A 27914-nucleotide genomic window follows, 5' to 3' on the forward strand; every position below is an offset into this window, starting at 1 on the left:
TTACAGTGTAGAGGCATAATACAATGTTCTATACAAAGATTTTATTTTTGAACAAGTAACATTTTACCTTAGAATTAACTCATCTCTTGCCATAACTTTGAAGTCTGTTTCACTCAGTCGAACCTATAAGGAGAATTACAATATGAATTGAGTGATCTTCCTGAAGACACAAAGCTCTATGAGACCTATGAAACATCTCCTGAGTGTGAGATTTAAACAGCTCAGTACATACTTATCACTAAAAAAAAATCATTTGATTACAAAAGTTTTTTTTTTTTTAAGGTAAACTATTTGTTATCTTAACAATGGGCATCATCATTAGGAATATGCACATTAAAATCCCAAGTATCACCACACACTGATTAGAATGGCTAAAATAAAAACTAGCGGCAACACCAAATGCTGGTGAGGATTCAAAGAAACTGAAGTTTCCTACACTGCAGGTGAGAATGTAAAATGGTCTCAAAAAGATATACACTACATGTTGTTGTTTATATAAACACTCTGAAATAACAATTATAGAAATAGAGATAAACTAGTGGTTGCCAGGGGTCAGGCATGGGGAGGGAGGGGGTAGATGTGGCTACAAAACAATAACTCAATGAAGTTTTATGCTAATAGTTCAGATATGTATCTCGATTAATGATGGTTACACAAAGCTAGACATGACAAAATTGCACATAGTTCTTCCCCACTCCCCCCACAAACAGTACAAGTATAACGTGAAATGTGCATAAGCTCTGTGGATTGTACCAATGTCAATTCCCTGATTTTCAGTTATTAGAGATGTCTGCTAGTCATGCAAGACATTAACAATGAAAGAGGCTCAGTGAAAGCTGCACAGAACCTCTCTGGACATTTATTTGCAACTTCCTGTGAATCTGTAATTATTTGAAAATAAGAAGTTGAAACAAGGGCATAAGCTGACATGCTTCAAAAATTGAGAAACAGTATATTCACTATACCAAATAAAGGCTGTAAAGGTGAGATACCTCTCCTACTTCAGTATAAAATTAAGGCTTTGGTGGGCATTGTGGCTCATGCCTCCTGCACTTTGGGAGATTGAGGTAGGAGGATATCTTGAAACTCAGGAGTTCAAGATCAGCCTGGGTAACATGGCAAAACTCCATCTCTACCAGAAAATACAAAAAATAGTCAGGCGTAGCAGCACACCTGTAGTCTGAGCTACTTTGGGGGGCAGAGGTGGGAGGACTGCATAAGCTGGGGCATGAGGCCACAATGAGCCAAGATTGTACGACTGTACTCCAGCATGTGCGACAGAGTGAGACCCTGTCTCAGAAAATAAAAAATAAAAAGAAAATAAAGGCTTTATTAGTATTTCCTTATTTTATTAGTATTTTCCTTATTTCACTTAAATTTTTTTCCTAAAAAATGTTTCAAATTATAATACTAACCAGTAAAATAGTATTACTATAATATAGAATGGGGGAGACTATCATAGTGTAAAATATTAAAAGGCTGCCAAAGGCAGCTCACGCTTATTATTCCAGCACTTTGGAAAGCAGAGGCAGGTGGCTATCTCTTGAACCCAGGAGTTCGAGACCAGCCTGGGCAACATGGCAAAACCCCATCTCTACAAGAAACACAAAAATTAGCTGGGTGTGGTGGCACATACTTGTAGTCCCCAGATAATCAGGAGGCTGAGGTGGGATGATCACTTGAGCCCAGGAGGCGGAGACTGCAGTGAGCTGAGACTGCACCACTGCACTCCAGCCTGGGCAACAGAGCAAGACCCTGTTCCAAGGGAGGAAAATCAAAGGCTACCAGAGGGAACACACAGTAATTCTCAGATTATGAAAGTATAGTACAATCCTTTACTCATTTTATGAGTAATTTCACTCCACAACAGGAAACTTCTGTAGTATCTATTCACTTAAATATTCAGTTTAGTTAAGCACATGCCCTGCTTTCCCAATTGAATCACAAATTCCTCCTAGAGACTATGTTGCTCTTTTATAACATCCACTGTGTGTGTATGTAAGAGTAAACTCGAGGTAGGAATGCACAGCAGGGGGAGATTGAGACTAGACAACAAAATTTCAGAGAAAAAAGTAGAATTTGAAAACTAGCTATAACCATTTTTTAAAAATAAAGTAGTTTTTAATTTTAATCAAAGGGATTTACAGTAGGAAAAGAATAATATACTCATGATCTCCATTTTTGACGTTATTTGTATATATGTAGCTGGAAATAGTCACATAATGAACGTTAAGAGTAGACCACGGGAATATTATTATAACTAAAGTTTTCCAAAATCTGAAAATATTCTAAAAATATACTGGATATAAGATACAATATCTAGCACATTGTACAACTCCAATGCTATTATTGTTATAAAGGCAAAGAAATGAGAAATAAGCAAACAATGATAATCCTTCCAGTCTATTTTTTTAAAAAAGTGCTTACAACTGCTTAAAAAAACAAAACAGAACCCAAAACAAAACAAAACAAAAAACCCAAAACCAAAACCCATACCTTCTTGGGAAGAGGTTCTTCGTTGGTCATCTTGAATCCTAAAAAAAAAGTTGAGGAAAACAAGTTCAATTGATTTTCTTCCAGTGCAAGTAGGGATAAAAAATACTGACTCTTTCAAATCAATTTATTAGTGAACTAAATTACTGTCGAGTAATTACAATTTAAATAATTTAAAAATAGTTTTAGATTTACAAAAAGTGGCAAAGATATTACAGAGTTCCTATATACTCTACACCCAGATCTTCCTGTTAACATCTTCCATTATTATAGTTATTGGGTAGTTTTTACAAATTCCCTCATAAAAAAGCTGATCAGCCATTCAAATCATTTGATGTCGCCATAAAGGGTCAAGAGAAATACAATTTCTCATCACACTATTACAATCCCCCTATGAAAGTCTCGTCACAGACATGATACTGACCTCAAGTAGTATCCTAGCCATGTTGCTAAGGGGCTATTAAAGGGTAATACCAGCTTAAGTCTTCCTTTTATAGCATTAGGTTGTTAAAGCAAGGCAGTACCTACCACAGTCATAATTTACTACTGCCCAATAGTTTTTTTTTAAGATATATTATATATTTTATTTTTATTTTTTTGAGACGTAGTCTCACTGTGTCGCCCAGGATGAAGTGTAGTGGTGCTATCTCGGCTCACTGCAACCTCCGCCTCCTGGGTTCAAGCAATTCTCTTGCCTCGGCCCCGCAAGTAGCTGGGACTACAGGTGCGAGCCACCATACCTGGCTAGTTTTTGTATTTTTAGTAGAGATGGGGTTTCACCATGTTGGTTAGGCTGGTCTCGAACTTCTGACCTTGCGATCTGCCAGCCTTGGCCTCCCAAAGTGCTAGGATTACAGGCATGAGCCACCACGTCCGGCCTATATTTTGAAGTATATGTATATGCTGGGTGTGATGGCTCACGCCTGTAATCCCAGCATTTTGGAAGGCTGGTGGGTGGATCACTTGAGGTCAGAGGTTCAAGACAAGCCTGGCCAACACGGTGAAACCTGGTCTCTACTAAAAACAAAAAAATTAGCTGGGAGTAGTGGCACACGCCTATAATCCCAGCTACTAGGGAGACTGAGGCAGGAGAATTGCCTGAACCCGGGAGGTGGAGGTTGCAGTGAGCCGAGATGGCACGCCACTGCATTCCAGCCTGGGCACCAGAGACTCCATCTCAAACAAACAACAAAAATTCACATACACGGGTATGTCACACCTTAATAAAAATATTCCTTCAGTATTTAATTTTATGCCAAATATTTTGCATCTCAAAATTAGCTTCTTTATTATACAAAATTCACTTAACTCCGTTTCAAAGATAGGTTAATGAATTCAAGTAGAGAACACTTTATTATGCTATTTTTTAGAATGAATGCTAATAGCAGCTATTATTCATTAAACTCTACAAATCCACACAATAAAAAAAGACAAAGAAAAAATGTGTAATAAACGTACCTTAAGCATCACATTAAAATACAAGGTCGGAAAAAAGAAGCATACAACATGAAGCGCTAACCAGACAAACATAAAATCTTTATATAAAAATTCTATGAGGATTAAAAAATTGAATCAGGTTCTGAGTACCAGTGATCTTTTGAAAAAGCATCTAAATTGCAATTGGCATATTAATAATTTATACAAATTAAGAAATTAGTTCTTACACTAGTTATTCTCATTCTTTCTTTCTTAAGAGATAGGGACCCACCATAGTGCCCAGGATAGTCTTGAACTCTCAAGTCATCTTCTCACCTCAGGCTCCCAAGTAGCTAAGACTACACATGCAAGGATCATGCCCAGCCCTAGTTATTATTTCTAATAGCACAGTCACGAATGTTCCCTTACTTTACAGTATTTATGGTTTATTTTACTTACCCATACTTACTATAAATTCTAAACTACTAGAACTTTGACTAAAAGCTTGGTATGTTAAACTGAATTTTTTTTTTTTTTTTCCCTGAGATGGAGTCTCACTCTGTTGCCAGGCTGGAGTGCTGTGGCGCCATCTCGAAAGCTACTTGAGGCTGGTGTGGTGGCTTGCACTTGTAATCCCAACACTTCCGGAGGCTGGGACAGGAGAGCTGCTTGAGCCTAGGAGTTTGAATCGAGCCTGGGCAATGTGGTAAGACCCTGTCTCTCATTAAAACAAACAAAACACACACACACCAAAACTACTTGATTTCTCCCACTTGATTTTGAGATTCCTCAAAAGGAGATAACCTTCCAACAGCATTTTTTATACTATGTACAATCTCAATTCTACTTTATAAATGAAACATTGTAAACATACTGTTATTAAATCCTGGTTTTCAGATTAAGTAAACTGTGTTGAAGAAAGCAGAATTCAGAGGAAAAAATCATAAATTGATCTAGGTTACTGGCTTGCTTCTTTCTCTCTTTAATCTTTTTTTTTTTTTTTTTTTTTTTTTGGAGATGGAGTTTCACTCGTTGCCCAGGCTAGAGTGCAATGGCGCAATCTAGGCTCACCGCAACCTCCACCTCCTGGGTTCAAGTGATTCTCCTGCCTCAGCCTCCCAAGTAGCTGGGATTACAGGCATGCGCCACCATGCGCGGCTAATTTTTTGTATTTTTAGTAGAGACAGGGTTTCTCCATGTTGGTCAGGTTGGTCCTGAAATCCCGACCTCAGGTGATCTGCCCACCTCAGCCTCCCAAAGTGCTGGGACTACAGGCATGAGCCACTGTGCCAGGCTTTTTTTTTTTAAGACAGTCTTGCTCTGTCACCCAGACCAGAGTTCAGTGGTGCGATCACGGCTCACTGCAATCTTGACCTCCCAGGCTCAAGTGATCCTCCCGGCCTCAGTCTCCTGAGTACCTGGGACTACAGGCATGTGCCACCACACTCAGCTAATTTTTGTACTTTTTGGTAGAGACGGGATTTCACCATGCTGCCCAGGCTGGTATCGAACTCCTGGGCTCAAGCAATCCAACTGCCTCGGCCTTCCAAAGTGCTGGCATTACAGGTGTGAGCCACTGCACCCTGCCTTCCCTCTTTAATCTTTCTCAAGGGATATAGTAAACTGATAAAAACCTCAGTATATTATTTGTTTCTGAGCTAAATGTATAGTCTGTTTCACTGAGCAAGTCACTCTGTCCTATGAAGACATAAACCATACTACTATGAATAAAATGTATATTTTTTTCTTTAAATTGGTTCCTGCCTACTTTATGACCCTTGTTGCCCAGTTTATAATCTCTGCTGCTATTACAGAAAGCTGCTTTGTAACTACCTTAACCTGGTGGCAGTCATTTTAATCATCTGAGAAACCATCACCATATTTAACTCCACATGTCTAACTACTTCTATTTTAGCATGACACGTGCATCCACTCCATTAGACTGCGAAGTCTTAGAACTCAGATATCAAAAATGGCATTTCCTTGTAATTTTTCTAGAGCGAAATATTAATTTTACACACACACACACACACACATATACATACACACCCACCCACCCCGGAGTCTTTGTTGCCCAGGCTGGAGTGCAATGGTGCGATCTCGGCTCACTGCAACCTCCGCAGTCTGGGTTCAAGCGATGTTCCTGCCTCAGCCTCCTGAGTAGCTGAGATTACAGGGGCCCACCACCACTTTCAGCTAATTTTTGTATTTTTAGTTTCACCATGTTGACCAGTCTGGTCTTGAACTCCTGACCTCAGGTGATCCGCCTGCCTTGGCCTCCCGAAGTGTTGGGATTACAGGTGTGAGCCACCATGCCTGGCCAATATTTTTAATTTAAAAAATCTTAAAAGACAATTTTAGCTATTTTACCTGTACATATTTAACCAGTATATCAGTATCTGTATCTATGTATATGCAAACACAAAATTTTGAGAACCAACCAGGAACTTCATATAACAGGTACTGTGGTAAGAGAGTGACAGTTTGAAAACAGCTGTATTTATCACTAAGGCTAGGTGGTATACCTTTTATCTAGTTACTTGGTATCCTACCTACTCAGTATGTACAATTTTAGTTGTAATACTAAAGTATCATTGATGTTATTCAATATAAATTCCAGTTTATGAAAGTTATTATAGTTAGCCCTTGAACAACCCAGGTTTTAGCTGTATGGGTCCACTTATATGTGGATCTTTTTCAATCAAACTCAGATAAAAAATACAGTACTCGGATCAAAAATACAGCATTCATGGCATGCGAAACCCGAGTATGCAAAGGGCAGACTTTTCATACACCAGGGTTCAAATTCCTTTGCCAGGATTTTGGCAAGGATTGTCTGTGTATGTTTCTACAACCTGATACTTCCCGGATCCCACTATGATGCTGATGGCTCTCAGCATCATAAAGTTACTTGCTTACTCTCTTCTTAAAGTTTACTTGCGTCTTCATAAAGTTTATTTGCTTACCCTCTTCTTAAAGACAAGTATCCATATTCTTATTCCATTAAAATAAAATTAACTGTAAGCTTAGTTAGCAACGAGATGATAATCTGTTTTTAAAGGGCATTAAAAGGACTAAGAAACACATGAAGACAGTTCTGATAACCTTGGTATTCTAAAACAGGCTGTCAATTTTGCAAATACAAAAGTAGCAAAATCTCTGCACCTCAGTTTCCCCACCTCAAAGAGAATTACTGCAACTAGGGTCCAAATATTGTGCTATTTCTGAAGACAGACATTAATCTTTAGCATGGCAACTGGAACAAAATGGGCATTTAATTATTAGTTTCCTTCTCCCCATCAAAAACACACACTCAGTGTTTCTTGAAACACCTGAAAAGATAATTCACAGGTTGCGGATAATAGTCACACTGTCATCCTGACTGTTTCTAACACTTACTGCGGAATTCTTGGCATCTCCAATATTTAGAATTCTAAACAGAAGTTACTTAAATTTTCTTTTTCTCTCTCTTTCTTTGAGACAGCGTCTCACTCTGTCGCCCAGGCTGGAGTGCAGTGTGACTCGATCATGGGTCACTGCAGCCTCTATCTCTTGGGCTCAACTGATCCTCTTGACTCAGCCTCCTGTGTAGCTGGGATCACAGGTGTGCACCACCATGCCCAGTTAATTTTTTTTTTCTTGTTAGTAGAGATGAGGTCTTACTATGTTGCCCAGGCTGGTCTTGAACTCCTGGGCTCAAGTGATCCTCCTGTTTGGACCTCCAAAAGTGCTGGAATTACAGTTGTGAGCCACCACACCCAGCCTACAGTTACTGAAATTTCTTTTCTTTTTTTTTTTTGTTTTGAGACGGAGTCTCTCTCTGTTGCCCAGGATGGAGTGCAGGGGTATGACCTTGGCTCACTGCAACCTCCGCCTCCTGGGTTCAAACGACTCTACTGCCTCAGCCTCCTGTGGAGCTGGGACTACAGGCGCGCGCCACCATGACCAGCTAATTTTCGTATTTTTTTTTTTTTTTTAAGTAGAGACATTATTTCACTATGTTGGCCAGGCTGGTCTCGAACTCGACATTGGCTTACATTCTTTTTAAAAAGTTTGATGTTGAGTAGATTTTAATTAAATGGAGATTTTTACTGAACTTTTCTTTAAAAATAAAATTCTGTTATTTGTAATGTAAGTCAGGAGTAAATACAGGTTTTGGATAAATGTGTACGCTTCCTAAGTCAATTCTCAGAGTCACTTTTAAGATCACTCTAGCTGTTTGGGGTATCCAACTTGGGAAATTCAGCGCCTCGGCATTTAGAAAGAAAATCCTTTCTCAACTTTAATCTGAGGAAAAGTAAATCGTTCCTTGGAAGTCCATGATATGTCACAAAGTTAAATGCACCATCTGGCAAAATCAAATTAGAACAGGTTCAAAATTTACAACTATCTAACAACATTCAACTATTTGCTCAAAATAGAACCTAATTGGCAATTTTGACTTTCACACCACAAGAAGGTACTGAGAAGTTTGGTATTCCCCAGGGCAATTTTTTTTTTTTTTTTTTTTAAGCGCAAATGACAAACACAATTACCATTTAAAGTCAATTCTAGATTCATAAAGACAATGAATATTCCAGGTTTTCAGAACAATCTATTGTCACATCAGAAAAACAGAATGACCATAACATCATTTGGAGTCAATTAAAATTGAATCCTGAAGGAAAATAATAAAATATGCTCAGTTCTTATGAGTCACACATTGAATAACAGCACTTTTCAAAGTCAAAGTTAGTTCCCATTTTCCAGGATGAAAATGACTGTGAGTCATTAGGTGATTAGCTATTAGGTGATTAAAACAACTATTAATAAATTGGGGTAAGGGTCTCAAATTTAGTGCCACCCAAAAAGGTGGTAACATGATTGACTAATTTTATAACACGAAAAGGTTTCAGTTATTTATGTAGATAATTCAGAGATAATATATCTCAGAATATCAGGACAATCATCTACTCTTGATGCCTTAACATAGAAAAACAGCTTAGTATGGAGTTCAGTCTTGACTGGTTAGGTGCCTAACATCCCAGATCCCAGTACCTTCCTGGCTCTCAGCATCATAAAGTCAGGTAACTCAGTTCCCTCTGAACAGAGGCAAGCGCCAGCCAACACAACTTCAGTAAGAAGACACAGTACCTTGGTGAAACAAATCATAGCTGAATGTAAGAAATCAATCTTCAGACACTGTAGGAGCAAGGTACTGATGAGGAACTGAAAGGCCATCTTTTCCTTACCCTCTATCTGCCATATGTGATTCCAAGCAAGTCTTTTAACTCTTGCAGTTTCAAGTCAGCAAAAAGATAATTTTGCCTGCCTCACAAAGTGCTGCAAATATTAATGCTTTCAGCACAATAAAAATGCTACAAATAGATTTTTCAAACAAAATATGAACATAATATGAACAAAAAAGGCAACTTCAATGTGCACTTAGAAAAGATTAAATTCTACTAACTGTATTTTCAAAGGCAGAAAATATTTATAGCACTATATTCTAGTTAGATGGAATACCCTGTTATACACAATGAAGTATACTATTGTGGAGATACTGAAAAGTTTTTCTGTGTTAAGCTTAGTAACTACAAGAATCAAAATATTTAGAGGCAGAAAGTTGGAGACAACTAAAAAAATTAAAAACACTATCTTAGTCTTGTTTTGCTGAAGGACCTACTAACACACAATTTTGACGAGCAAGAAACATAATGATCTAAACTGCTAAACAATATATTCAAAGGGATTCAATACTACATACAAGACCATAAGAGACCTTGAACACTGTACTGTACAAATTGTGACAATGCTCATCTCCACATCATAGGGCTTTTACATATTTTCTGTTTCATCTCTACCAGCTTATTTCTGACAAACAATACACAAAAATATTTTCAGCAAACATGACTCAACGTTGAATTGGAAAAGCTACACATAAAAGAGCCATGTAAAAATAAGCTGTGCCTGGGACACCCTATTATTATTACTTTTATCCTTTAGGAGTTAGACATTCTGGTAGCTTATACAAATTCTGCCACTGAAAAAGTACTAAAAATACTGAACTTTTAAACTATGTGTCTGCTTAAGATACCTTAAGATCTAAAAGCACTGTAAGAAACACACCTATCCAAACCTGTAAAATGTAACCTCAACCTTATCACAAGCCAACCTGCGGACTTGCCTAATCAGATGCTACTTGAATGAATTAAAATGTATCCACCTTGAAAAGATTTTTCGCTCAGAATTTTAAATTACGGTTTTAAATGACCACAACATGTTTATCGTAGAAAACTTAATGGTCAAAATTTTAAAATCCAAAAAACGAGACCTTGTGATGGATCTATGACGTCCACTTATCTTCTGAAGCAATGGAATTAACTAAAACTAGATAAAATAGGCACAAATACAACTTCTAACTGTAACATACTAATGGAAGTATTTCCCTACCAGACTAAACAGTTTTTTGTTTTTTTTTTTACATAATCAGCTATGCTAGTCCTTGATAATGTTAAGCTAGTCCTTTGGGATCAACCAACCAAGTGACTTCCTTATCAAAACAAGAACTTGGCCTTTTCCACTACGTGTACACTGACTTATGAAAAAAGGTTAAAAAAATAATGTAGTAACTGCCTCACAGGGATCCAACATAAGACTTGGATTTCACAAAAATCTGCAAATAATTCAGTTTCTTTCCTCAGAATGCATGCACTCATTTAAAAATGGAAGTCTACAAGAGAACGTAGCTGCAGTAACATCCTACTGCGTGACATGAAATGTAGGGAACGAACGTTTCTTTTTTTCCTTGCTGAACTCGGCAGAGGCCCAAGGGAGGTGGAGGGAGCGACACCGAGGTGAGGAAAAAACGAGCGCCGCCGCTCAGCCCGGGGAGGGCATCCTCCGACCTCCGTGAGTGGCCGGTCTCTCCGGCCGCCGGAGCACCCCTCTCACCCCGGGCCCTGGGGACGGAGGACGGAGATAAAATGGCCTCGACGCGGCGGAAGTGTTCCCCGCTGGCGGGAAGGGAGAGCGGATAACGAGACAGGTGCCGCGCCGGGCCCGAGTGGCCTTTCGGGCCCTGCCAGCCCCTTACCGGCTGGGGGCGGCTGCGCCCCAACCCTCAGCCCCGGAGGTCCCCCGCGGCCGCTCCCGCCAGCCGGCCCGCACCTACCTCTTCAGGCAGAAGCCGCGCCGGCGCCGCCAGTCGCATAGGCCGAGGCCGCGCTGCTTGCCCTGCCGCCCGGGCCCCCCGGGCCCCCGCGCAGCCGGACAGCACTGGCGCCTGCCCCGCCGCACTCCTAGTCCCGCCGCAACCCCAGCGCTCCCCTTTATTTGTGGGTCTCGCTGCCACAAAATGGCGCTGAGGGAGGAAACCAGGACCCGCCGCCCGGCCCCGCCCCGCCACCCGGCTCCGCTCCGCCCTGCCCCGCCCCACAGCCGGCCCAAACTCGCCGCAGGCCAGCGCCACTGCCTCCCGCCTCCCGCCAGCCTCCCCGCTCCGCCATGTTCGCGTTCTGGCCCACTCACAGAAGAGTCGCCTTTCAGGCGTGGCCGCAGTCACTCGCCCGCCGCCGGGCCCTGCCAGGAGAGGAAAGGTGAAGGGAGGGAGGCCGCCAGCCTAGCGCGATCGGGGCCTCGAGGCGCAGTGGAGCAGCTGCTCCCAGGTAATACGCCCCGTCCTTTCCCAGGAGCCTGGCGCGAGCTCCGCGGGCGCCGGAGCTCAGCTAGCGCGGTAAGCGAAGCGGCCGAAGGGAGGGGCGGGCCAGCGAGGTCGGAGGTCAGACCCGGGGCATCACGGGAAGGGAAGGTGGACGTACTCGCCGGGGCCACCTGCGGCTGCGGGGGCGGCCTCGTGCGGAGGGATCTGGGCGAAGGCGGCGCGTGATTGGCCGCTTTGTATTCGCGATGCTCATCCGTGATGCTTCCGCGTGCCGGAGAACCAGGTGCCACCTCAGGAGAGAAGCGTTGGGCGGCGAGCCGCGGGCTTTTGCTCTTAGCAGAAGCTCACCTGTAAGTTTTGGGAACTTAGAATCCGATGTCCTCTCTCTCTTCAGTCGTGAGGCGCAGCCTCCTGGCCGCTGGGTTCGTTCCTCCTTGACATCTCTGGAGACGCATCAAGGAGCTATTGTTCTCTGGCGTCGGAGGTTGCGCTGTGTCCGCGACGCCGAGGGCTCCTTGCTAACTCGAACGTGGGGAAGGCGGCCCTGTGAGGTTTAGTGAACCCAACCAAAGAGGTCCTGCAAGTGGAGTAGACTCCCTGAAGCAAGACTGTGCCATCTGGACCGCCGAGTAACGGCGGTGTTACCTGGAGAAGCAGTCTCTAAACACTTACTAGAGGAGCACGTAATTCTTTTGATTGGTCTGTCCTTAGCCGGCTTTCTCGAACCTGTTCATCCTCAAAGGAGTGTCTTGTAGTGAGGTGATCTATTAGGATAAGATTAAAGTACACTCCAGGTGGTCATAGTGTGTTCCCAGTGAATCAGATCAGTCTGGAGAAAATCTTTGCAACTTGTATCACAAGAGCTCTCAAAAATTGAAAACAAAAAGTCCAAAAGCCAAAGGGGAAAATGGGGAAGGACATGAACAGATGATTCTCAGAAAAAATACAGTCATTTTTTATGTTCTATGTAATTCTGTGTTCCTCATGAACATAGAAAGTCGCTCCACCTCACTTACAATGGAAATACACATTGAAATTGCCTTTCCTGGTGGGAATGGAAAAATGGTTCAAGTTCTGTCGAGTTCAGAATTACTTGTGTTTTTTTTTATACCTTGAAGTTATACTTCTAACCCTAACCTTATTCTGAAGGTACAGCTCCACACATGGAAACAATAGGTACACAAGGTTATTGCAGTGCTGTCATAGCAAAAGTTAGGGATAACCCAAATATCCATTAATAGAGAACTGATTGGGAATGGTGCATCCATACAGTAGAATACAGTGCAGCCATTAAAAAGATTCATAAAATAATCATGTATTGCTTTGAAATGAGTCTCAGGTTATATCAAGTATTCACTTAAATACTTAAGTATATTAAGTATTCACTTTATTCAAAAGCAAAAATAAGCATATATGCTTTTATCTATTTACTTAAATATATAAAAATATATTTAATATGAATATTTATATATATATATGCTTATTTTGGGGGAGGAATTGGAAGGATATCCTTGAAACTTAAAATAGTTACCTATAAAGAATGGTGGGAAAGAGTGGAGGGGAGACAAGACTTCTCTATCTTTGAATTTTTAGTTTTACATAGCCAAAAAGTAAATAAAAAAGAAAACAAAATAAATCCTAAGGTTGAAAGCAAATAGAAACAAATGAACTTAACTAATACAACTAGCGATACACAGAAAAAATAATTATTCTTTGGGGCTTTTTTTTTTTTTTTGGAGACAGTCTCACTGTGTTGCCCAGGCTGGAGTGCAGTGGTGTAATCTCAGCTCACTGCAACCTCTGCCTCCTGGGTTCAAGCGATTCTCCCACCTCAGCCTCCTGAGTAGCTGGGATTATAGGCATGTGCCATCATCCCCTGCTGATTTTTGTATTTTTAGTAGAGATGGGGTTTCACCATGTTGGCCAGACTGGTCTCAAACTCCTGACCTCAGGTGATCTGCCTGCCTTGGTCTCCCAAAGTGCTGGGATTACAGGTGTGAGCCACCACCACTGGCGCCTCCGAGGTTTTGAACACAGTACTCTAGTAGTGTATCTGTGTTGAGATAGTGTAGTCTTTCCTTATATGCAGGAGATTGGATCTAGGACCTTCTGGGAGCATATACAGAAATCTGCATACTAAAGTCCCAGACCTGAGCATAGGGAAAGTTGGTTCTTTGTATAGGCATGTTTTGCATCCTGCTGTACTTCTGCTTTGTTTTCTTCCTTCCTTCTCTTTCTTTTTCTTTTCTTTTTTCTTTCTCTCTCTCTCTTCTTCCTGCCCTCCTTCCCTCCCTCCCTCTCTCCCTCCTTCCCTTTCTTCCTTTCCTTCCATTGCTTTTCTTTTTTTTTTCTTTTTTGAGAACAGGGTCTGACTGTCATCCAGGCTGGAGTGCAGTGGTACGATCACGGCTCACTACAGCTTTGACTTCCTGGGCTCAAGCAGTCCTCCCATCTCAGCTTCCCGAGTAGCTGGGACCACAGACATGTGCCACCACATCTAGGTAATTTTTTTCTGTTTTTTTGTAGAGCGCTATGTTGCCTAGACTGGTCTTGAACTCCTGGGCTCAAGTGATCCTCCCACCTAGCCTCCTAAAATGCCAGGATTATAGGTGTGAGTCACCGTCCCTGGCCCCACTGTGTTTGGGTAAAAAGAAATCCACATATAAGTGGACCCTGGCTGTTCAAACTAGTGTTGTTCAAGGGTCAACTGTGTATCCTAAGGATGAAAAAAGTGCAAAGGAGCTTTCAGCTTCACTGATCTATGATTAATGGTAACATTGTTACTGTGGTTTTGAAACTGTACTGCATATGGTAGGATAACATAAGTATTTTAATGTTACTGTGTACAAAGACTTGCAGTGTATGAGAAAATGAGATACAAATGCAAGATCAAAGAAGTTCAGAAGAGGGCCGGGTGTCTGATGCCTGTAATCCCAGCACTTTGGTAGGCCAAGGTGGGAAGATCGTAAGAGTCCAGGAGTTTGAGACCAGCCTGGGCAACGTAGCAAGATCTGTCTCCATTTTTAAAAAAATTTAAAACAATTTTTAAGAAGTTCATTGATCCTCGGGGGTAAGAAAACTAATATAAAGAATTTTAGGCCGGGCGCGGTGGCTCAAGCCTGTAATCCCAGCACTTTGGGAGGCCAAGATGGGCGGATCATGAGGTCAGGAGACTAACACGGTGAAACCCCATCTCTACTAAAAAAATACAAAAAAAATAGCTGGGCGAGGTGGCGGGCGCCTGTAGTCCCAGCTACTCGGGAGGCTGAGGCAGGAGAATGGCGTAAACCCGGGAGGCAGAGCTTGCAGTGAGCTGAGATCCAGCCACTGTGCTCCAGCCTGGGCGACAGAGCGAGACTCCGTCTCAAAAAAAAAAAAAAATTTTTTAAGAAGTTCGGAAAAAAAAAGTCTGTAATATTGAGTTTAAACTGGAGGGCTGGGTGCCGTGGCACATACCTTGAATCCCAGTGCTTTGGGAAGCCAAAGTGGCCTAGGAGTTCAAGACCAGCCTGGGCAACACAGTGAGATCTTGTCTCTACAAAATACAAAATAATAAAATAGCCAGGGGTGGTAACCTGTGCCTATAGGCCTAGCTACTTGGGAGGCTAAGGCGAGGGGCCCAATTGAGCCCAGGAGTTTAAAGTTACAGTGAGCTGTGATATCACCATTGCACTCCGGCTTGGGCAATAGACCCTATCAAAAAGAAAAAAAAAAAGAAAAGAAAAAGGAAAAAAAAGTTAAACTGCAAAAAAAAAATAATGTCCTAGTTCTGTGGACTGAAAGGGCCTAGAAGCACTAGGGCGACCAGTTGTTCCAGTTTGCCACAGACAGAGGGGTTTTCTCTGGATGCTGAACTTTCAGGTTAAAACTGGAAGAGTCCCAGGTGAACCAGGATGTACAGACATGGTCACCCTACAGTAACAGTGAGCACATCTAACACCCAGATCTTGGTTTCTAAATTCCATTTCCCACTAAAAAGATCCAGAGCTCCTTTGGAGAATTGGCTGATTCCAGCTCTGGGATGGGAAAAGTACAAGATGAGCCAGGTATTTCATTGTGCCTGAATGTAAAGGAAGTGCTTAGACCAATGAGGCTATGCCAGCTGTATTTAGGAGAACAAACAAAACTAATCCATAGTGAAAGACAGATCAGTGGTTGACTAGGAGGGGAAGAGAGAAGGAATTGACTGGAAAGGAAAATGGGAGAACTTTTGGGGGTGATGGAAATGTTCTGTGTCATGGTTAATGGGGATGTATATAAAATTCATCAAATTGTGTCACTATAAAGGATGCATTTTATTGCAAACCAAATGAGAAAAGCAAAGTCTGTTGAGAACTTGCCGTAGCAAGGGAGTCAGCTACCATCCCTTATGTTTTGGCAGAGGTTCAAAGGCATGCAGAGGAGTGGGAAAGCTTTACAGTGGACCAAAGGAAAGGTTTCACAGGTATGCCTGATCGGAAGCTGTTGGCATGGGGAAGCTGGAAGCTAACTGCAAGTTGGCATCCTGTGGGCTTGGTTAAAGGAGGATATTTGGTTTTCTGTGAATGGTCATAAGCTAGAAATGGGGACAAAAATTAGGGAAGCTATCAATTTTTAATCAAGTCCTGGCCATTTTGAGCTGATTGTCATAGAAGTTATTATTTAGCTTCCTGGATTGCTACCAGAGATAGAGTCTGATTTCCTACAAGTCTGGTTGATAGCAGGTTTGGCTTTCAGGCTGGGAGGACAGCACTTATGGTAGATAGGTGGTTGGTATACTGGGCTAGTTGTTGCAGGTAATGGGTCAGAATTCTGCTTTTATGTATATTCTGGCCATTTTCCATTTGTATTTTCAGTCTCTCAAAAATAAATTTAGAGACAGGGAGCCAGCTTGAAGGATCTCCCACAGGCCAAATTTAGGGCAGTTTTAGCGTCAAAAAGAAAATGAATACAATTGATTGCAAGTACTAAATAAATAAAAATCTGCTATCTAGTACAGAGAAGAGAGAATAAGAAGAGGGAAACTATTTTTCCCTCATTAGTAGTGTCTATTACATCAATTCGATACTCTGAAAATTAGTTATTAAAGGGAGATAGCATTTACCCTGTTTGTTTTTTGTTTCATTTGTTTTTGTTTTTAAGACAGAGTCTTGCTCTGTCATCCAGACTGGAGTGCAGTGGCACGAACATGGCTCACTGTAGCCTTGACCTCCTGGTCTCAAGTGATCCTCCTTCTTCCTCAGAAGCTGGGACTACAGGTGCTCACCACCATACCTGGCTAAGTGTTTTTGCTTTTTTTTGGGTTTTTTTAGAGATTGGGTCTTGCTATGTTGCCCAGGCTGGTATTGAACTCCTGGGCTCAAGTGTTGCTCCCACCTCAACCTCCCAAAGCATTGGGAATACAGACATGAGCCACTGCTCCCAACCTACCCTGTTTTTTGTTGTTGTTGTTTTTTTAATAAAGAATGTGGTTTATCCCCAGTTGATGAGGAAAAACTCTACTATAGGATGCCAGCTAATAAGTATAGAATAAAATATAGAATCAGAAAATAACCATGATGCAAACCTTAATGAAATAATTGACTCAGACAAGGACTATCAATGGACTTTAAAACCTTTAGATGAAAGACTGCTGGGAAATGCCATAAAAGTATCATTCTACAGGCTACTTACCTAATTGTAAAAGAAATTACAGGCTGGGTGTGCTGGCTTACGCCTGTAATCTCAACACTTTGGGAGGCCGAGGCAGGCAGATCACAAGGTCAGGAGTTCAAGACCAACCTGGCCAATGTAGTGAAACCCCCATCTCTACTAAAAATACCAAAAAAAAAAAAAAAAAAAAAAGCCACAGTGGCTCATCTTTGTAATCCCAGCACTTTGGGAGGCCAAGGCAGGCGGCTCACCTGAGGTTGGGAGTTTGAGACCAGCCTGACCAACATGGAGAAACCCTATTTCTACTAAAAATACAAAATTAGCCGGGCGTGGTGGCGCATGCCTATACTCCCAGCTACTAAGGAGGCTGAGGCAGGAGAATCGCTTGAACTCGGGAGGTGGAGGTTGTGGTGAGCCAAGATCGCGCCATTGCACTCCAGCCTGGGCAACGAGAGCAAAACTCCACCTCAAAAATAAATAAATAAATAAATAAATAAATAAATAGGCTAGGCGCAGTGGCTCATGCCTGTAATCCCAGCACTTTGGGAGGCCGAGGTGGGCAGATCACGAGGTCAGGAGATTGAGACCATCCTGGCTAACACGGTGAAACCCCGTCTCTACTAAAAATATAAAAAATTAGCTGGGCGTGATGGCGGGCGCCTGTGGTCCCAGCTACTTGGAAGGCTGAGACAGGAGAATGGCGTGAACCCGGGAAGCAGAGCTTGCAGCGAGCCGAGCTTGTGACGCTGCACTCCAGCCTAGGTGACAGAGTGAGACTCCGTCTCAAAAAAAATAAATAAAAATAAATAAATAAAAAGTAAATTAAAATAAAAATACAAAAAAAAATTAGTTGGGCGCAGTGGCATGCGCCTGTAGTTCCAGCTCCTTGGGAGGCTGAAGGCAGGAGAATCACTTGAACCCAGGAGTGGAGGTTGCACCGAGCCAAGATCACGCCATTGCACTACAGCCTGGGCGACAGGGCAAGACTCTCAAAAAAAAAAAAGATAAAATACACCTGTATAGTGGAGCCATCTGGTGGTCACCATTTGAACCAACCCATCAAATTTAGTATCAGTAATAGTGGGACAACCTCCAGTTTACAGAAAATACAAGAGAAAGGGTTGTCATGCAAATCTAATAGTACTAGCAAAGATAATTATTCAAAAAAAAGTCATAAGACTATAAGCAATAAATATTGAGCAGCTGAGTTAGGCATACTATAGTCTCAGTTTCAATATCTAACCAGCTTCAAGTCACCATTTCGAATGAAGTATCAGTACATGATGAAAGTTACTTACAACCATCCATTTCTTGGGTTTGTGCTACTGTTCAATGAGTGCCTAGTGAGGGCAGTACCACTAACTCCTGCACAACACTGAAATCAACTAGAGCTGTGCTTTACCTTAGTGCAATTTTTGGGAAAATGAGAAACTGCTTTCCCACACACACACGAAGTTATTTACATATTAGTGTATTAAAAAGTACATACAGGCTGGGCACGGTGGCTCACGTCTGTAATCCCAACACTCTAGGAGGCTGAGGTAGGTGGATCATTTGAGGTCAAGAGTTCATGACCAGCCTGGCCAACATGGTGAAACTCGGTCTCTACTAAATATATATATACATATATTTACATTTTTTAAAAATAAAAAATGTGGTTTATCCCCAGTTGATGAAGAAAAATTCTAGTATAGGATGCCAGCTAATAAGTATAGAATAAAATATAGAATTAGAAAATAACCATGATGCAAACCTTAATGAAATAATTGACTCAGACAAGGACTGTCAATGGACTTTAAAACCTTTAGATGAAAGATTGCTGGGAAATGCCATCAAAGTATCATTCTACAGGCTACATATATATATGTATACACACACACACACACACACACACACACACACACACACACAATTAGCCGGACGTGGTGGTGGGCGCCTGTAATCCCAGCTACTCAGGAGACTGAGACAGGAGATTCACTTGAACGCGGGAGGTAGAGGTTGCAGTGAGCCGAGATCGTGCCACTGCACTCCAGCCTGGGAGAGGGAGCGAGACTCTGTCCCCCGCCACCACCCCAAAAAAGAAAAAAAAAAAACAAGGCTGGGCATCGTGTCTCACGCCTGTAATCCTAGCACTTTGGGAGGCCAAGGTGGGTGGATCACTTGAGGTCAGGAGTTCGAGACCAGCCTGGCCAACATGGTGAAACCCTGTCTCTACTAAAAATACAAAAATTAGCCGGGTGTGGCGGTGCACGCCTGTAATCCCAACTACTCGGGAGGCCGAGGCAGGAGAATCTCTAGAACCCAGGAAATGGAGGTTTCAGTGAGCTGAGATCGCGTGACTGCACTCCAACCTGGGGGACAGAACAAGACTCTGTCTCAAAAAACAAAACAAAACATAATACTGAGTTAGATTGAGATTAAGTGAATTGGCCACTTCTTTGCCATAAGCCTAATACTTAGCCTATAACTTTTTTTTTTTTCTTTTTGAGAAAGGGTCTTGCTCTGTTGCCCAGGCCGAAGTGAGGTAGCACGATCTTGGCTCACTGCAGACTCCGCCTCCTTTGCTCAGGTGATCCTCCTGTCTCAGCCTCTCCAGTTGCTTGGACCACAGGCGCAAGCCACCTCTCCGGATCTGGGCTCACTACAACCTCTGCCTCCTTGGTTCAAACGATTTTCCCACCTCAGCCTCCTGAGTAGCTGGGATTACAGGCACGTGCCACCATGCTCGGCTAGAGTCATGGGTAGAGACAGTAGAGACAGAGTTTCACCATGTTGGCCAGGCCGGTCTTGAGCTCCTGACCTCGTGATCCACCCGCCTCGGCCTCCCAAAGTGCTGGGATTGCAGGCATGGGCCACCGCGCCAGCTAACTTCTCTTATCTCTTACGTGGTGAAAACAGGAAAAGAGAGCTCTATGAGATCCCTTTTATAAAGGCACTGATCTCATTCCTGAAGGCCCTACCTTCATGACCTAATCACCTTCCAAGGGCCTCACCACCTACCTCCACATTAGGGATTAAGATTTCAACATGAATTTTGGGTGGATGCAAACATTCCATCTATTGCAGAAGTACAGAGGAAAAAAAAAATTTTGCAGTAAGTCTAGCTTTTGGTATTGGCACCCAGAAATCCAGGGATCCTGAAGAGATCAGAGTTGTTGGTTAAAAACATTAATGTTAATCCACAGTGCTCTCAAGAACTCACATCTGGTATGACTATGACCATGTCGTGCTGTTTCACCAGTTAGTACCTCTGCTGGGTCCATTCTTTCTGTCTGGAATGCTCTTTCTCCTCTTCTATGCCAAGTTATCTCCTATTCACCATTAGCAATTAGCCTAAGAAACATTTATTTACCTTAGTTTGTGTCAAGCATAGAGATTTGTGGTTTTACAGATAGGGAAGGCAAACCAAACTTCCTAGTCTTCTTTTTCTAATCTAGCGGATTTTACACCGACTTATGTGATTTTACTGTGAGCAGCAATGCAGCATATCAACCCAATGTATCTAATCTTTCAGATTTAGTGAACATTTAGATCTTTTAAATTATAATTAAAGCTAATAATGTTTAGTCTTCATTTTCTCTGCAGACGACAAAGACTTCTGACATTCTAAGTTTTTTTTTTAAAAAATTAAGTAGGTTTTTATAATTTTTACTAGGCTATTATTAAAATACTATTTCAGAAATTCATATGTTGATGAGATATCTGCGTTCTCGTGTATGTTGCAGCACCATTCACAATAGTCAAGATAAAGACTCAGTCTAAGTGTCCATCAACAGATGAATGGATAAGGAAAATGTGGTATATATGGCCAGGCATGGTGGCTCATTTCTGTTATCCCAGCACTTTAGGAGGCTGAAGTGGGAGAATTGCTCAAGGAGGGTTTGAGACCAGCCTGGGCAACAAAGTAAGACCCCATCTCTAAAAAAAAATAAAAATTAGCCAGGCATGGTGGTGTGTGCCTGTAGTCCCAGCTACTTGGGATGCTGAGGTGAGAAGAATTCATGAGCCCAGGAGTTCAAGGCTGTAGTGAGCTATGAAGGCACCTCTGCATTCCAGCCTGGGTGACAGAGGGGAGAGACCCTATCCCAGAAAGAAAGAGAAAAGGAGAGAAAAAGAAAAAGAAAATGCGGTGTGTATATATATACATGTACATATCCATGTATATATGTAAGAATACTATTTAGCCACAGGAAGACATTATATTAAGTGAAATAAGCCAAACACAGAAAGAGAAATACTGCATGTTCTCACTGATATGTGAAAGCTAAAAAAGTTGATCTCATAGAAGTAGAGAGTAGAATAGTGGTTACTAGAGGCTGGAAAGGGTGGGGGTAGGGAGGGGACAGCCAGAGGTTATTAACAGATACAAGAGTACAGCTAGATGGGAGGAATAAGTGCTAGTGTTCTACAGCACTATAGGGTAACTATAATAACCAGCAATTTATTGTATATTTTCAAATAGAAGAGCAGATTTTGAATATTTTCAAACAAAGAAATAATAGGTATTTGAAGTGATAGATGTGCCAATTACCCTGATTTCATCATGACACATTGTATACATGTATGGAAACATCACAGTATACTCCAGAATATGTACAATTATTATGTGTCCATTAAAAACAATATTATGACTATAAATTATTTTATAAATAATTTTATACTCTGTCTCTAATTCTAAAATAATAATAGTAAAAAAATAAATATAGAATTAGGTTTTAAACATTCTGAACTCCTTGGTGGGAATGAGGAGCATCCATTAGTCAACAGAGGTAACAGAGGTATGGGTAACTCAAGAGTCAATTATTCTTGGAAACAGGCTTGTCCAGCTACTGGAAAAAAATCCCTTTATTGGGAAAAATAAAGGCACACTTTGCATGTAATTTCCCTGTCCTGATCCCTGTAATTCTTTCCTGGTTGCCCATTCGGTACAAATAACAGCAGCTTTCTGAAAAGGATTTAGCATGCCAGAATGACTAGGCGTTGCTGTACTCCTTCCAACATCCCAGTACACACTACTGGGAGCCATGTTCCTCCTCTTGCACAATCTAGGAACTTCTAAATTGTGTTTGAGTCATAGTGTCTTCAGGCCAGGAGATGAATTACGGCCGTTGTAAGCCAGTGTTTCTCAACAAGTGTGCTGTTGTTTTTGGACAAGACAATTTGTGTGTGTGTGAAAAGTATTTTGTGGACATTTAGCATCCCCAGACCAACCCACTAGATACCAATAGCACCTCTCTGTTTATGTGACAACTGAAAGTGTCCCTTTCTATATTTTCAGTACTGCCCCCTCCCATCATACCCTTGATGAGAACCCGTGGTCTAAGGTAACCATGGCTATCATGGTCTTTACCAAATAGTGGTGGTGCTCAGTCTTCTTGCAGGCAGAGTTGGACAGTTGAGCAGTTCTGACTGGGATCAGAGGAAATCTCTCAGGGTTTCTGAGAAAAATTTTCCTTCCTGAGAAGAGAGAGGCACACAAGGTGAAATGTTTTCCCCCTCCCTCCCTTCCTTGTCTCTTACTAGGCTGTGAGAGGCTGTGATGCTTGCGCCTATAGAAACCATCTTATGATGATGAGGCAACAAGTTGGAAAATGAAAGCAGGCTGCTGGGAATTCAGAGTCAAGAATGGAAAGTCCCTGGATCCTCGATGACCCTGTTAATCTTCCAATCTCACCAAGGGACTGCCAGTTCTTGGGCTTTTTATTAGGTAAAACAGATATGTCCTTATATTTAAAACCCTGTTCATCAGGATTCCTGTTACCCATAGCCAAACACATTCTAACTTAGTTAGGAAGGGCATTTATATGATAAACAGGTGAAATAAAATGGAGAAGTGCCAGCAAAACGAGGTTTTTCTGTGACACTTTGCTTTATTGTTGTTGTTTTTACATTATGATGTACATAGCCCTTGTTTTATAATTTAATAAAGCAAAAATTTAGAAGTCATTATTCATTTCAGAAAACCGAACTTTTATAAGACAAAAAGCTAGCTACAATAAAAATATAAGGGTCTTGAAGCATTTTATTTTCAGAACTTTTTTTTTTTTTCTCTTGAGACAGGGTCTAACTCTGTTACCCAGACTGCAGTCCGGTGGTGTGATCTCGGTTCACTGCAGTCTCCACCTCCTGGGCTCAAGCAACACTCCCACCTCAGCCCCCCAAGTAGCTGGGACTACAGGTGTGACCTACCACACCCAGCTCATTTTTGCATTTTTTGTGGAAACAGGAGTCTCACTATGTTGCCCAGGCTGATCTCAAACTCCTGGGCTCACCTCCCAAAGTGTTAAGATTACAGGCGTGAGCCACCATGCCTGGCGTATTTTCAGAACTTTTGAAAATGCTATTCTGTTTGCCTCTGATGCTTGCTAATTATGTTTAACCTTATGGATGCAACAGTAAGATCTTGTTTGGTTGAACACTCAGTCAAATCTCTTCAGTTTTTAAAAGGACAGTTTTTTGTTCCCCACAAATTAAAGACCCACTAGAACAGGAGACAGTCCATTCAAAAACTACGTGCCTGTTGACAAGCTGCAAATTGCAAATCTGTATTTCTGCCAGAGGAATTCTGCCTTAAGCAATGGTTCTACTGTGGACCACATTGACTGCCTGTTAGGCTTGTTTTTGTTGCTCTTCCCTGTCTTTGTTAACCTTTAAATAGTTTTCTCCCAGTGCTGCTGGCCAATCCAGGTCTTCAGCTTTTCTTGTTGACTAACAGTCGCCCCCTAGTTGGTCCTCTGCCACCCATCTTTGCTTCCCATCAAAACCGTCTCCTACACAACAAGCCTTTTCTAAGCACAGTTCTGGGAGATTTCCACTCCTGGGAAAATGAAGTAGACATACTTTGCCATGTTCCTCTCACCAAGTACGGCTGAAAATCCTGAGTATTATATGTAAAACAAGCAGAAGAAGACTAAAAGGCAAACTGGCTATGGATTTCAGGATCCAAGGACTGACACAGGAGTGACTCCCTGTGTTTCGTTTTTGCTTCATATATCCCAGAAGCCAGCAATCTGTAAACATCAACAAGCATAGACCAAAAACAGCCCCCAGCAAAAGCCTCTTATGTATAACTAAAGGTCCAGGAAAGGAGGCAGTCTACCAAGACAGAAAACCTTTAGACAGTAACTGCTCTACTCCAGCCAGACAACAGAGAAGAATCTGTAGCCTGCTCCCATCCACTCAAGCAAAGGCTCCTGATGAAAATGCCAGTGGGCTGTGATGTGATTAATTAGGCAGGACACCAGGGTAGGCTTATCATAATCTGGGCGCACAGAATTGCAGTCATTCGGCACACCTTTTCAGCAAAGTGAAAAATAGGAATTGCTTTATAGTACTGTGGGAAAGAGCACCGCCTGGTGATGAAACAAGAACAAAACATCTAGAGGCTGTGCTGCTGAGCCTGGGAGTGAAGTAGGGAATGTACAGTCAGGAAAAGGGACTGATGGAATGTGCTGGTCTGTTCCCAATGGAAGCTAGGCACATCTTCCCTAAGAGGGAAGAATCAGTATGTAATGTGTCAACCAGTGCAGGACTTACGGAAGTCCAAGGTCATTGGGTTTCTGGAGGGGAAAAGAATAGAGGAAAAGGTATGGGCAGAGAAAGAGACGGGGAATGATGTTTCTTTGGTCCTCACAACCCAACATCTAGGGAAGTGAGGGCCTGCATTAGTCTCGTGTGACAGATGGGACAGCAGAGGCACAGAGAAGTTAGATGGCAGCACAGATAAGAGGTAAAGCTGCTGTGCTCATGTGATCACTTGCTTATGTGAGCATAAGTAGTTCTGGTTGTCATCTCACTATAGCCCATTTGAAGGCAGAAGGAGGAAAATTGCCCACTACACCAAAATTGCATTCAGCCAAACTTGCCACCAAGAGCTGAACAGTCGCCACGATGCTGAGCATGGAAGGCAGGGAGGGGTTCGTGGTAAAGGTCAGGGGCCTACCCTGGTCCTGCTCAGCCGATGAAGTGATGCACTTCCCTGATTGCAAAATACAAAATGGCACATCAGATATTTGTTACATCTACATCAGAGAAGGCAGACCAAGTGGTGAGGCATTTTGTTGAACTTGAATCTGCAGATGAAGCGAAATTGGCTTTGAAGACAGAGAAACTATGGGACGCAGATACGCTGAAGTATTCAAGTCTAACAGTGTTGAAATGGATTGGGTATTGAAGTACACAGGTCTGAATAGCCCTGATACTGCCAGTGATGGCTTCGTCTGGCTTAGGGGACTTCCGTGTGGCTGTAGCAAGGAAGAGGTGGTTCATTTCTTTTCAGGGTTGTAAATTGTGCCAAATGGATTAACACTGCGAGTGGACTTTCAGGGGAAGCCTTTTTGCAGTTTGCTTCGCAGGAGGTAGCTGAGAAGGCCTTGAAGAAACACAGGCAAAGAACAGGGCACAGGTACATTGAAATCTTCTAGAATAGCCAAGCTGAAGTTCAAACCTACTATGATCCCCCTCACAAGCTCATGGCTGTGCAGTGGCCGGGTCCCAGTGATAGGCCAGGGGCTGGCCGAGGATATAATAGCATTGGCAGAGGAGCTGGGTTTGAAAGGATGAGGCAGGGTCCCTATGGTGGAGGGTATAGAGGCTATGATGACTATCGTGGCTGTAATGATAGATGTGGCTGTAGGTCTGATAGATTTGGAAAAGACTGCATTTACTGTTTTTCAGGAATGTCTGATCATGGATATGGAGATGGTGGGTCCAGTTTCCAGAGCACCACAGGGCACTGTGTACACACTAGGGGGTTACCTTACAGAGCCACTGAGAATGATATAATTTCTGTTCACCTCTTAACCCCATGAGAGTACATACTGAAATTGGACTCAATGACAGAGTTTACTGATAGGGCAGATGTTGAGTTTGCTGCTCACGAAAATACTGTCGCAGCTATGGCAAAAGACAAAGCTAATAGGCAGCACAGATACGTGGAGATCTTTTTAAATGCTGCAGGAAGGAGTAGGGGGGTTTATGATCACAGCTATGTAGAACTTTTTTTTTTTTTTTTTTTTTTTTTTTTTGAGCTGGAGTCTTGCTCTGTCACCCAGGCTGGAGTGCAGTGGCGCGATCTTGGCTCACTGCAAGCTCCGCCTCCCGGATTCATGCCATTCTCCTGCCTCAGCCTCCCGAGTAGCTGGGACTACAGGTGCCTGCCACCACGCCTGGCTACTTTTTTGTATTTTTAGTAGAGACAGGGTTTCACTGTGTTAGCCAGGATAGTCTTGATCTCCTGACCTCATGATCCACCCGCCTCGGCCTCCCAAAGTGCTGGGATTACAGGTGTGAGCCACCGCGCCCAGCCTGTAGAACTTTTTTTGAATTCTACAGCGGGGGCAAGTGGTGGTGCTTATGGTAGCTAAATGATGGGAGGGAAGGGCTTATCCAACCAGTCTAGTTATACAGCTAAGTGGTGGTTATGCAGGTGGTTATGGTGGTCAGAGCAGTATGAGTGGTGGTTATGGTGGTCAGAGCAGTGTGAGTGGTGGTTATGGTGGTCAGAGCGGTGTGAGTGGTGGTTATGAAGGTGGTTATGGTGGTCAGAGCAGTTGAGTGGTGGTTATGGTGGTCAGAGCAGTGTGAGTGGTGGTTATGCAGGTGGTTATGGTGGTCAGAGCAGTGTGAGTGGTGGTTATGAAGGTGGTTATGGTGGTCAGAGTGGTGTGAGTGGTGGTTATAGAGGCGGTTATGGTGGTCAGAGCAGTGTGAGTGGTGGTTATGGTGGTCAGAGCAGTGTGAGTGGTGGTTATGCAGGTGGTTATGGTGGTCAGAGCGGTGTGAGTGGTGGTTATAGAGGCGGTTATGGTGGTCAGAGCAGTGTGAGTGGTGGTTATGGTGGTCAGAGCAGTGTGAGTGGTGGTTATGGTGGTCAGAGCAGTGTGAGTGGTGGTTATGGTGGTCAGAGCAGTGTGAGTGGTGGTTATGGTGGTCAGAGCAGTGTGAGTGGTGGTTATGGTGGTCAGAGCAGTGTGAGTGGTGGTTATGGTGGTCAGAGCAGTGTGAGTGGTGGTTATGGTGGTCAGAGCAGTGTGAGTGGTGGTTATGGTGGTCAGAGCAGTGTGAGTGGTGGTTATGGTGGTCAGAGCAGTGTGAGTGGTGGTTATGGTGGTCAGAGCAGTGTGAGTGGTGGTTATGGTGGTCAGAGCAGTGTGAGTGGTGGTTATGAAGGTGGTTATGGTGGTCAGAGCAGTTGAGTGGTGGTTATGGTGATCAGAGCAGTATGAGTGGTGGTTACTGTGGTCAGAGCAGTGTGATTCGTGGTGATGGAGGTGGTCATGGTGGTCAGAGCAGCTGAGTGGTGGTGATGGAGGTGGTTATGGTGGTCAGAGCAATGTGAGTGGTGGTTATAGAGGCGGTTATGGTGGTCAGAGCAGTGTGAGTGGTGGTTATGGTGGTCAGAGCAATATGAGTGGATATGACCACGTTCTGGAGGAAAACCCCAGTGACTGTCAGTCAAACCTTGCTCAGATAGAGAAGGAGCACTAAAGAGCTACTCCGGATATAAAAGATGTGCATTTATGGGAGTTGAATAGAATGGGAGGGACATCTAGTATATCCAGTATGATGGATAAATGGGAAATATAATTTATTCTGATCACTCTTAGTCAGCTTCTATTTCTTTGTCTTCTTTCTTTCTCTTTTTTTTTTTTTTTTTTTTTTTTTGAGATGGAGCCTCTCTGTGTCGCCAGGCTGGAATGCAGTGGCACGATCTTGGCTCACTGCAGCCTCT

The 27914-nt window shown here is 42.6% G+C and overlaps 2 protein-coding genes, 1 non-coding gene and 1 pseudogene across 6 annotated transcripts in view; 3 read left to right on the forward strand and 1 right to left on the reverse strand.

Moving 5' to 3' along the window:
• Nucleotides 1-11525, reverse strand: part of WTAP (WT1 associated protein) — a 29651-nt gene extending 18126 nt beyond the window's left edge. For 2 of the 4 annotated variants that reach the window (XM_008007723.3, XM_008007726.3), the window contains exons 1-3: nucleotides 11419-11525; nucleotides 2497-2534; nucleotides 68-123 (exon numbers count right to left, since the gene is read on the reverse strand). In XM_008007723.3, coding sequence (XP_008005914.1) covers nucleotides 68-123; nucleotides 2497-2526 — 86 coding nt within the window. In that variant the 5' untranslated portion in view covers nucleotides 2527-2534; nucleotides 11419-11525. Of the gene's footprint in view, nucleotides 1-67; nucleotides 124-2496; nucleotides 2535-11062; nucleotides 11262-11418 lie in introns of those variants that run through there. The other 2 variants (XM_008007722.3, XM_008007724.3) reach the window with 1 other exon arrangement.
• SOD2 (superoxide dismutase 2) overlaps nucleotides 11445-27914 on the forward strand; it is a 43670-nt gene continuing 27200 nt past the window's right edge. Inside the window, exon 1 of the mRNA XM_038001174.2 lies at nucleotides 11445-11555. The gene's annotated coding sequence lies outside the window, so the exon portion shown is untranslated. The remainder of the gene's footprint in view (nucleotides 11556-27914) is intronic.
• On the forward strand, nucleotides 11703-27841 carry LOC103240820 (heterogeneous nuclear ribonucleoprotein H2-like; annotated as a pseudogene).
• Nucleotides 18482-18605, forward strand: LOC119625531 (U4atac minor spliceosomal RNA). The gene has a single exon (XR_005241724.1). It is a non-coding gene; the product is annotated as a U4atac minor spliceosomal RNA (small nuclear RNA).

This window comes from Chlorocebus sabaeus, chromosome 13 (assembly GCF_047675955.1).
Source record: "Chlorocebus sabaeus isolate Y175 chromosome 13, mChlSab1.0.hap1, whole genome shotgun sequence".
NCBI classification, from domain to species: domain Eukaryota; kingdom Metazoa; phylum Chordata; class Mammalia; order Primates; family Cercopithecidae; genus Chlorocebus; species Chlorocebus sabaeus.